Raw genomic sequence first — 12273 nt, 5'->3', positions numbered from 1 at the left:
GAATCTCACAGTAAGGTCCCTTCCACAAAACCCGTGAGAAAAAGGAAGGGTTAGGGAAGTTGAAAGAAAAGATAGAAAGAAAAGAAAACCAAATATCTAGCTTAACTGTTTACGAACTCATAACTGAAGTTATGAGTTGGTATTTTACAATGACATCCTTAAAATGGCAAATAAACAAGGTCCTACTGTATAGCACAGGAAACTCTATTCAATACTTTATGATAGTCGATAATGAAAAATACATGTGTATAACTGAATCACTATGCTGTACACCAGAAACTAACACAACATTGTAAATCAACTATACTTCAATTTTAAAAAATGCAAGTAAAGAACAGATTAACAAGGAAAAACAAAGGGGTAAGAGTAATGACTTACTTCACTACAGTGGTAATACCAATTTTTTGGTAACTCACCATGTAGAAATTACCTAAATTAGATTTAGGGGGCACTCTTAAAATGCCACATTAAAACAAAATAACCTGGACAGCAAAAAGAATAACATGATTTTCCAAGTTGTATAAGTAGTTGTTATTTTTATCTATGTTATCTTAAGCAATATAGTATTCGCTCAAAAAAAAGTGCTAACAATACAATTTACAAATGATATAAAATATTTAAAGCTTATAAGATAATTCATACTTGAAAGCTTAAAGAAACATTTTTCTGCACTTAAATCTAAGATAAAATAAATAGAAACTGAGATGTCTCCAGCTATAAGAAGAGTATATATACCTTTTTCTTTTGGCACTACCAGTATCAGAGGTAGCTGACGAAATCATGCTGTCTCCATCCTCAATGTCGTCTCTCCTGGCAAGCTCCTTCTTCTTTGCCTAAAAACCGAGCAGATCCCAGGAGTTAAGCTCACTCTGCTGAACACACTTAGAATATATGAATATTAAAGAGCTAGAAACATCAGGTTCACAGAAAGATACAACCACATGTAGGATACACAAAATCAGAAAGAGTCATTAAACCTTTTCAGTAACTCAATTCAACAAAAGCTTGTATGACAGAAAAGTAAGTGGAAAAAAAAAATGGATCCAGAAAGTTGAGGAATCAACTTTAGCTCAACTGCATGTAAGACTACAAAGGGCACTGGCTCGTTAAAAATACTGAGGCAAGTTGTAGGGGCATCCTTCTCTGGTGACCATATTTAAGTAAAACCAACTCAGACAGCCTTTTGTACCCTTGACTTCTTAAGCAACAGTGTGACTAAGGAGAAGTTTAATGTGAGAGGTGAAAGAAGATCTACTTATCAACACATGCATTTTTAAAGACCTTCCGCCAAACAGAGCTAAAAGCCCAACCACAGCTGACTAAGGGAATATATACAGAGCAATGAAAAGGAAATACTTGAAATCTACAGCACTGATGACAGTTTTGACCATACAAAATGAAGATTCTACAGGTGACCTAAAATTGCCTTTCTTGCTTCCTTGCCCTGAGATTGTCTTTCCACAAAGACCCTACCAAAAACTGACAGGTTGACACAATTTGTACTTCATATCTAAGCTTTTTTGTCTCAAAACACCTAGATCACCTGTGACCTCAGATGTCCTCCAAGGTGTGCTCTCAGAAAGGATTCAATAAACTCATGGGCACTGTACAATGGTTAATTAGCCTTAAGATGTCCTTTCTCCTAGGACTAACCCTACCTTAAGAGAGACAAAGTCTAGAACAAAAGAAATAAAATCTAAATGACAGACCCATCATCTGCAACTGGAGGGAAACTTCCAGACAACCCTAAAATTACTCCCAGAGACAAATCCCTGCTTCTTCCAGTCACAAAGCTAACCCAGTCTAAACTATTATTTCTGACAACTCTAAAGAAATTTTCAGCAGTACTTGTGGTTGAAAAGAATCATGTGATATTGCTGGAGGGAAATCACACATCTTAAAAGAACCTCCTCAAAATGTGTAAAATTATTTCAATTATGCATACAACTTAGCAAAACCAAGAAATCATACCTGCATGACTTGCTGCAATTTTAGAACTCGCTTGTAGATGGCTGAATTGGGGACATTATAGCGTTTGGCATTTTCAAACATTAAATTCAAATCACACTCCAAATGATCTAAAGTTTCATATTCTTGGTTCTTTAACTTTGTTCTGTGAAAGACAAACACATGGCTAGAGTTTTCCATTATTAAAATTATGAAACACTCTTCCTGAAACCCCAGTGCAAAAATCCTGACAAATACTACAAGGTATCTTTACTACTGACACTGATTAAAGGCCCAGAAGTGACAATTTCAAAATATAAAGTAAAGAGGCACTGTTATAGTTAGGCAGTATGACAATTTAACTGAAAATCCAAAAGTATAAACTAAAATACTATAAAAGGTAGTAAGACGACCCCATAAGGTGGTCAATCACAAAGCAAATGTATTAGCCAAAATCCTAATGGAAAAACCCTGTTCGTGGCTAAAATGAAAACCCTAGGAAGAGATTTAAGAAAATCAGGGAGGTTTTAAGCTACCTTAATGAAGAATCACAGTGATCTACCAATTTCAGAAAATAAGAGGCACAGACATAGAAAATAAACTTATGGTTACCAAAAGGGAAGTGGAGGGGTGATAAATTGGGTGTATGGGATTAACAGATGCACACTATACATAAAACAGATAAACAACAAGGCTATACTGTAGAGCACAAGGAACTATATTCAGTATCTTGCAATAAACTGTAATGGAAAAGAATCAAAAATAGAAAAAATATATATACATACATACATATAACCTAATCACTTTGTTGTACACCTGAAACTACTATAATATTGTAAATCAACTATACTTAAATAAGAGGCCATTTCATGTCATGAGGGTTAAAGAAAAGAGAAAGTACTGGCAACTCCATGAAAGAGCATGTAGGATAATATAAATTTACCTCCAGGGGAGTATATGGACAATGAAGAGCAGTCTTAAGATGGTAAACAAGAAGCAGGTAAGTCTGAGTCTATTCACTACTGTTCCTCTAATACATACATTTGTAATTAATTATGATGGCTTAATTTTTATTTACCTTATCTAAGAGTCTTAAAAACTCCGAAAGCTCTTTCAGATACTGTGGCTGTCACTAACACCAACTCTAATAAAATCCCTATACATTTTGTACAAGGTGAAGAGTTAGGTTTACCCTAACAATGTACAGACTGACTTTTAAATCTTCTGACTGAAGCACTTGTATGCTATCCATCAAAGTCACAAAAGCAGTATTAAGTAAAGAATCACAATATGTGCACAGCTTCACAGAATGAGAGTTTAGACTTTTCTCTTAGAATCTATCGTTCATTTTGCATAAAAAGTTTTACTTAAAATTTACTAAAATCATATGTAGATTCATTATAGTGCTTAAAGTGATATGAACGTTAGAGAAAGGGATGAAGCAAACTACTTTATGCTACAACTAAGTATAAACTCCGCTCTCACTACCAGCTCACACAACCAGCACCCAGAATTTAAATTACAGCCTTAGACTTATTCCTACTAACTCCAAGGATAATGTGCTGGCTATTCTCAACACCCACAAAGAAGAGACAGAGAATCCAAATTTGTAAATGACAATCTATAATAAATCTGAAGATATTTATCAGACTGATGTTAATCAAGGACGGGGGGAGGGAAGGGCAGAGGGGAAATAAAAGACAGGGATGACAAGCCCAACACAATGGAAGGTGGAAAACGGAACAACATCGTCCGGCTCCTGCCCACTCCTCCACTTTTGTTGCTTTTGATGACACTCAACTATATTCCTTCTGCTAGCAAATCTTCCTCAACTGTGCCACTAGCCACAAGTGGCTTTTTAAATCAAAATGAAATAAAATTTAAAAATCTATGTGGTTGCGCTTGCCACATTTCAAGTTCTCAACAGTCATGTGACTAGTGGCTACCATGGCAGACAGTGCAGATAAAATAACATTTCCACCATCACACAAAGTTCTATTGGACAACACTGCTCTAGCTTTCCCAGTTGCTCTGATGTATAGAGCACAATGGAAGGTAGCCCAGCTCCTGTCAGGCACCACTGGCCAGCAAGTGTCCTTGGAAAGGAAGTAGATTAGATGTCCTAAAAGTTGACCTTTCAAAACTCTACTGTGCTACAAGCCAGATCTCAGCCACTTCTCTATTCCTCACAATCCCCTACCTGTGTACCACATAACTGTCAAGAGTAAATTTTAAAAGGGAGGAAAGGTACAGCATTATTGACTTAACAAAGCAAGGCTTATGTTAGAAAATTCTAACTTGGATGAAGGTTGCTGGCCAGGTTATTGAGCTGGCTGAGGATCTGCCTTCTTTAAAACTAACCAGTTGATTAGACTGTTGGAATTAAAAAAAAAAAAAAAAAAAACTCATGAGGGAGAAAAGAAACTAAGGACAAAAAGCATTCAATTAAAAAGGAACCTCTCAGTATCAACAGCACTGTCACCATCTTTTCCAAGGCAAAGAGTGTAAAAGACAAATTTCTAGACTATTTTCTTAGTAAATGGCTGCCTTAATTGCCATGTTAGTTTTTTAATACATATATTTTTATTGAAGTATAGTCAATTTACAATGTGTGCCAATTTCTGGTCATACATGAACATACATATATTTGTTTTCATATTCTTTTTCACTGTAAGTTACTATAAGATATTGAATATAGTTCTCTCCATGTTATTTTTAAGAGGGCCAAATAAACTGACTTTCTAGATCCTATTCGTGTACAAAACCTCCAAAGTTTGGATTAAATAAAAACACTATAAACTTTATTGATCAAAAGAGGAAAATAGAAGTTACAAATGCAAAACCATGAAACATACATTGTTATCCAAACTTATTTCCTATAATCCAGTAATGTACAAGGATTTTAATTCCTACTGTTGTTTGGAAGGTTAGTTACCTGCTATGAAAACATCATGTAAACACCAGCATACTCTGACCTTGCCTAGTTAAAATATTTTTACCTACTTCTTGCCTCTATCTGGTTATACCGCAAAACATAATCTGCATTTTAAGATTTACAAAACATCAAATTTTATAATATTACTTATTTCCTACTATTTCTAATGATATTGTGGTGGTTCCAGTATTCTGTCTGGCTGAATTCCCAATGATCTTTTTTTAACATTTTCTAAACAGAAAAGAAACACCATGATGAGCCATCTTTCATGTACTATTTCAGCTTATGAGTACTCTCAGGGCTGACTATGGTTATTCTGCGGGTTCAGCTACAAATACAAAATTTAAGTACAGATAAACTGTTATAATCAAAATATCAATAAAGGGTATAGGCAGAAAGATTTTTTCACTTTGCATAGTTACAAGAAAATGAACAGTTATTTTGAGCTTCATGACCTTTTATAATCCATAATCTGACACAAATGCCTAGCTGAAACACCTTGTTTATTTGCCTTTTGATTCTTATTGCAGTACAAAGAATATCATTTATAGTTAATAAAATTTATATCTCACTTTTATACAGGAGTGATATTTAAGTACACTTTAGACCATATGAAAAACATTTCACCTTTAATATCCTCATCCATTTTAGGAAGGAAGACACATGTGGAGGCTCAGTCACAAGAAGATCGATTTATACGGAGTGATGTAGAAGACATCTTACCTGATTTGTTGTAGTGATATGGGCATTTTAATTTGCTGATAATAATCAGGGTATTTTTTCTTTGAAGGCAAATGGAAAAAAGGTTCAGCTATTAGCTGCCCTTGGTTATTCCGACAGCTCCTAACTGTGTCATAAAGCTGATAAAAAGGATTTGAAACATCCATAAATGAAGTAATGCTCTCTGCTTCCGACTCTCCTTCTTCATAACGTGCAGCTACAAAGACATAAAAATACTTATAAGGGGAAGAAAAAATATTCTCTGAAGGTCTTTTTACAACCTTCCAGATTGGGCTACATATATTTGACAATACTTATTTTAAAAGAATAGTCTCTAGCCTTCATTAAAGATGATGTTAGTTATGCTTAGTATAATTGTATGTTTACTTAGAGGAGTGTGACATACAAAAGAGTATCATAGTAAAAATTATACTGTCTTTTAAAGGTTAAAAATAGTTTTTTTTAAATGTGCCATCATCAGAGACTCCCTGCTATGTGTGCTTGGACAAGAAAAAAAAAGCAAGCAGCCATTCACAGATCTCAGAACCAAAGCAATAGTATGTAGTTTAGGATAGCACAAAATGTAGATGGGGCTGATATTGGGAGACCTGACTTAGCCTTAAATCTCTTTGACTTTGCCCCACTGATCTATAGCATCCCTTGGGTTTTCATTTACTGAGAAAATTCTTAGGTAGAAGCTAACCATAAAAAAACCCAAAAAACAAAACATGTAATCATTTTTATAGAAATACAAAATATATTACTAATTTCTCTGAACTCAAACAGTGTATATGGACCTAATTTAAACTTTGCCTTGGTGGATAAGGATAACCAAAATCACTACATGCTCCCAGGTAAGAATGATAATCACTTAGTAAGTACTTAATTATATATTAAGAGCTTGACAAGTTATCAGTCTCAGGTAATCCTAACATCACCACATAGTATTATTATTTCTTTTCCAAATATAAAAACTGGGCATGAGAGGTTGATGACTTGCCCAAAGTCAGCCAGCTTGTAAAGCAGTGGAGAAGGGATCTAGAGATAGGGAGCAGGAAGCAGATAGGATTTGAAACTATGTAGTCTTTTCTGACTCTACTACCTCCAATCTTATCCATAAAGCTCTTGCACATCTTTTATTGGATTTACACCTAGGCGTATGTTTAGTTGCTACGTAAACTGTATCTTTAAAAAAAATTACTTTTCCTTTTTGTGGCTGATTCCAGAAATGAAGATTTTTGTACAATAATCTTACATCTAGCACCTTATTATTCTTATTAATTCTAATAATTTATCAGTAGTCTTTTAAGTAGAAAACTCAAAAAACAATCTATTAACTGCAATACTTATAATCCTTCTTTTCTGATACTTACAGCTTTATTGTTATCACTGAATGCTGGCTAGTACTTTGACCAAGAGGTAACAACATTGTTTTTTATGATAAGGGGAATGCTACAAATATTTCTCCCATGAACATGGAGATACCCTTTATCAAATTAGGAAAGAGTCCCAGTATGCTAAGTTTTTATCATTAATGGAAACTGAAGCATTAATCAAATGCATTTGCTGAGCCAAAAGTATAGTTTTGCTCCTTTAATCTACTAATGTAGTGAAGGATACTTTTATCTTTTCTAATGTTGAACTAACCAAGTATTCCTGGCATAAACCCAACTGTGTTATCATGTATTATCTTTTATATATACTGCTAGATACAGCGTGCTTATATTTTGTTTGGTTTTGGTACACAGGTTATATTAGATTCATATAATGAACTGGGGAGCTCTTTTTATTCTCTGCAGAAATTTGTATATAATTTGTTCCCTAAATGTCTGGCCTGGTGTTTTCCATGTGGGAAGATCAGCAATTAGTAATCTGATTTCTTTAATGGTGATATGAGCAATCAGCTTTTTTATTCTTGAATCAGTTGTAGGCATTTATCATATTCTAGGAATTTGTCTATTCCACCTAAATTTTCAAACTTATTTGCATTAAGCAGCCCTTACATTCTCTTTTTAATCTCTGTATGGTCCCCTTTTCTTCTAATATTTATTTATGCCTTCTGTTTCTTTCTTGATAATCATCTCACCACAGATTTGTCTATTTTATTAATATTTGTAACAGAAAAACTTTTGACTTTATTGATATTTTCCATTATAGGTTTTCTTTCTAATGAATTAATTTCTGCTCCTAGCTTTCTATCTTCTTTTTCCCAGTATCTCTGCTTTATTATTCACTTATGCTGGATGCTTAGTCCACTGACTTTCAGCTGCTTTTCTTTCTAAACAGAAGCATTCAGACCTATAAATTTCCCTCCAAAGCACCACTTTAGCTGTACTCCCACTGTTTTGATATGTATTATTTTTATTATTGCTATTGTTCAATTTCAAGTAATTAAGTTTCTATTATAATTACTCTTTTAAAAAAAATCTTACCTCTTCATTATTAGTTGCTATCATAGCTGCACTGTGGTCAGAAATACGGCCTATATAATACCCGATTTTCCAAATTTGTTAAAATTTGTCTCATGGCTAAGTACATAGTCAATTTTTGTAAATATTCCATGTGAACCAGGGCAGAATATGTATTCTCTACTTACAGAATACTTGTCTGTTATATCCATCTTGTTGTGGTAGGATGAATAATAGGCCCCCAAATTTATCCATGTCCTGATCCACAGAATCTGTGAGTATCACCTTATATGGCAAAAGGGACTTTGCTGATATAACTGAGAAGAACCTTGAGTTTGGAAGATTATACTGGATTAATCTCTGGTTATGAAAGAAAGGTAAGGAGATCAAAGACGGAAGGAGATGGGGTGACAGATGCAGAGGCTGGAGTGCTGCGTTCTGAATGTAGAGGAGGGGGCCATGAACTAAGGAATACAGGTAGCCTCTGGAAACCGGAAAAGGCAAGGAAATGTATTATCCCCCTAAAGCCTCCAGAAGGAACACTGGCCTGCCAACAACCTGATTTTAGACTTCTGATCTCCAGAATTGAAGAGAATAGATTTGTTGTTTCAAGCCACTAAATTTGTGATACTTTGTTTTATTTTAGCAGCAAAAGAATACAAATATACTTGTGAGGAAGTGTATTTAAATTTTCTTTGTCTTCATTGGTTTTCTGGCTGCTTATCTAGCAATTGAGAGAACTGGGCTCCCACTCTAATGGCAATGTTTTTACTTTCTTCAAGAAGTTCCAACTGCTTGTTTTACATACTTTGAGCCCTTTTATAATTTATCTTCTTAATGCAATAAACCTTTTATCATTATCAGGTGAATATTTTTTACCTTTGCTAATGTTCAAAAGTACATTTTAACTGAAGCTGATGTAACTACCTTTTGGTTATTATTTTCCTGGTGTTTTTTCCCATCCTTTTATACTCAGCTTTCCTGAATGTACTTTTATATTGTTTAAGGTAAGTCTCCTGTAACCAGCATATAACCTGATTTTATAAAAATTCAAACTCAAACTTTAATTGGCAAATTTAGGCCACTAATACTGATTTCTGATATAATTTTTCGAGCTGTTTCTCTCATCTATATGCTTTCTACTTATCCCAGTTTCTCTGTTTCGTTTTGCCTTCTTGCCTTATTTTGTTTTGGTGGGGGAGGACTGGAAGTTTTGTCTGTTTTTCTTACTCCACTGCCCACCTCATTCCTCTTCTTGTGCTGACTGCGAGTGGGTGCTCTTCCCTTCCCCACCCCCTCAGGGATGCCATGTGTGGGCTGGCCTCTAAAACAATCATCTCTAGAGGCCAGGCCACACTTTTCAGTTCTTACGCCTTCTTTCCATCAGCACTTTCTTGTTGCTACGAGATCATGAGTTAACCTTTCTTTGCTATTTTCACTGTCCTACCCCTAAGTTGTTTCCAGGAGCAAGAAGCAGGAAATCAAATTTGTTAGAACCTTGACTAAATTTAAGATAAACAGGTTCTGAGTAAGTCTGAATGATCTACTACATACAAAGCTGGTCGCATCTACTTTGTTTTCTTTAATAGCTCAGGTTACTAAATAAGAATCCTCTTGTGACAAAGATACTATCTATTAGGAAAAAAAGGCAATAAATGCTTTTTAGGAATTTTGTAAGTGGTATAGTCTTCCTTCAATTTGTTATGCTACTATAAGGTTAATGAAGTAACCAAATGGAAAGGAAAGCTAAGATAACATGTGTGTCACTTTTACAACTAGCACAAAATAAAACTAATGAAAAGATAAACTTTCTTTCAATATTGGATAAAACTGATTTACATTAAAAAAAAGTTAATTCTTACATGAGTGTAAAGAATTAAATTCATACTCTAGTAAGTAGTCTATAGTAATTATGAATTTCTACAGATCTAGCAGAAAATAAGATACTGCTAGAAAAATCTTATGTCACACTTATTATAAAAATTAAAACAAATGCCAGAGTAATTTCAAGAAAAATTTTTTACCTCTACATATAAAAAATATCTATAGTAAAAAATAAAAAAGATTATATCACTTAGGAAGACAGACAATGAAATCAATGATCTTTTTCACTATTTTATAAATTTTACATGAATTTGTAGTGCCCAATGCCCTTTCTTTGACCTGTTTAAATGACAATTTACCATCCTGCTCTGATTGTAATATACAATCTTTAAATCATAAGCTCCAGCTGGGAAGAAATTATAGCCTACTGAAAATATAATCCAATGACCAGAAACATAAGATGATGTGAATGTCTCCTTGGGATTTCCTGATGGTGTCACTAGTACTCACTGCTTATCACCACAGGTTTGAAACCAGGATCTGCTAAGGCTATCAAACCAATTGTTTTCACAGAAGTATTTATTTACTTAGATACATGCTTTAACACAAAGTAAAGTAGTAATAAGCTCTTGATAAGTTTGCCAACCAAGAGTGCAATCAAAATGCAACAAAACAGCATGTACTCCAAAAACAAACTCCCAGCTGAACCAAAGTAACTGCAATTTTCCTTAACCAGAAGGATCCACCTAGAAGACATTTAACTAGTCACAACCTAATGCCTACCAGCTAAAGCAGCATCCTCTTCACTTTCTGAGCCATACTGAAGTGCCATGGTAATTGCTGATAAACGACCCCCTTGGACTGCTCTTTTATTACTACAAAGAAAAACAAGCAATTAGAAGGCAGAAAAAGATGTTATAATAATTCGGTTACTTTACAGGAAATAGGAACTGTTAACAAGGCATTCATATCAAAGAAAAAGTTTCATTCAACTGCCTCCTCAACTTATCTTTGTACTTTTTCTTTTCCCCACAATCAATCTTAACCAAGATGACTAATTTTTTTCTCTTAGAAAAGAGAGAGTGGTGGTAGAAAGCCTAAAGCAAGCTATTTGCATTTTTTATTTAAATGCAGCACTACTCCTTATTTTATGAAAAATAAAGATTCATTCATAATTACTGGTCAATTCTAATGATGCTCACATTTTACAATGAACACAAATTCTATTTTTTTTTTCATTTTGTTTGTTTGTTTTTTGGTGGGGGGAGGTAATTAGGTTTGTTTGTTTGTTTGTTTGTTTATTCTTAGAGGAGGTACTGGGGATTGAACCCAGGACCTTATGCATGCTAAGCATGTGCTCTACTGCTTGAACTATACCCTCCCCCAACAAATTCTATTATAAACAAAAAATCTTTTTGTCCTTTATCATACATTTTACTGGTAATATTAAACACTACCTGATAAATAACTTCTGCTTAAGCATTTTCTCAGAGGTGAGGTCAGGCCTACTACAGCACCCCAACCTTTTAAATAAAATATCTGACAACAAATTCTCATAATAACCTAATTATACCCAAAAATAATACTTCAAGATAGCCATCAAGAAAACACTAGCATGCTTATCCTCATAAACCTGAGTCAGCTCTCAGACTAAACATACTCTCTCTCACCGGTAATACTTGCTAGTGGGATTTCTGTCTTCACCAAGGCTGCCTTTACTGTGCGAAGGACCTGAGAGCCTGGCTGCAGCCAAATTTGATGGAGTCCTATCCAGAGATAAGGTTGAAAAAAAAAAACCTCAGAAAACTGACAGCTGAAATCAGAATGCTACGGGTACACAAAAAAGAAACAACCATTTTCTTCTTCTTTTCTAAATGGAAACACTCAAATATTTCTGAGCTTCTATTTGTGCAGCAGGCTTCATTCTAAAATCTGGGACTCTGTGGAAAAGAATAACCAGGGCTGATGCTAGACAGCTTATGGTTACTGCAGTGACCAGAGGATCTGGCAACACAGCAAATGCCAGGATCAGAAGAGAGCTTTGAAAGTAGCCACTTAATCTCACCATTTCAGTTAGTAGGAAAAGGAATCCCAGAAGTAAGACGTATTCAAAGTCACAGTCCTAGTATAAGGTAAGCTAGGATGAGATGTTAGATCTCCTGACTCCTGGCTAAGTACTCTTACAGCAAATATAAATATATATTACTATACATCATGTACAAATATCTAAATATTACAGGCATACCTCATTTTATCGCGTTTCACTTTACTGTACTCTGAAGATACTGCATTTTTTACAAATTGAAGGTTTGTGGCAACCGTGCATCAAGCAAGTCTACTGGCACCATTTTTCCAACAGCATTTGCTCAGTATCTCTGTGTCATATTTAGTAATTTTTGCAGTATTTCAGACTTTTTCATCATTATTGTATTTGTTAGG

General features: G+C 34.5%; 1 protein-coding gene across 42 annotated transcripts in view; it reads right to left on the bottom strand.

Annotated features, from left to right (window-relative positions):
- The window catches only part of PBRM1 (polybromo 1), a 100725-nt gene that overhangs the window by 56369 nt on the left and 32083 nt on the right, over nt 1-12273 (bottom strand). For 35 of the 42 annotated variants that reach the window (XR_012499982.1, XM_074344690.1, XM_074344718.1 and 32 more), the window contains 5 exons: nt 11505-11600; nt 10618-10709; nt 5606-5819; nt 1972-2113; nt 736-833 (listed from right to left, as the gene is read on the bottom strand). Coding sequence is in view for 41 of the 42 variants with exons in the window: in XM_074344690.1 (XP_074200791.1) it covers nt 736-833; nt 1972-2113; nt 5606-5819; nt 10618-10709; nt 11505-11600 (642 nt within the window). In the remaining variant the exon portion in view is untranslated. The remainder of the gene's footprint in view (nt 1-735; nt 834-1971; nt 2114-5605; nt 5820-10617; nt 10710-11504; nt 11601-12273) is intronic. The other 7 variants (XM_074344694.1, XM_074344696.1, XM_074344707.1 and 4 more) reach the window with 1 other exon arrangement.

Source organism: Camelus bactrianus, chromosome 17 (genome assembly GCF_048773025.1).
Source record: "Camelus bactrianus isolate YW-2024 breed Bactrian camel chromosome 17, ASM4877302v1, whole genome shotgun sequence".
In the NCBI taxonomy this organism is placed as follows: Eukaryota; Metazoa; Chordata; class Mammalia; order Artiodactyla; family Camelidae; genus Camelus; species Camelus bactrianus.
This window is presented reverse-complemented; position numbering and strand designations above follow the sequence as displayed.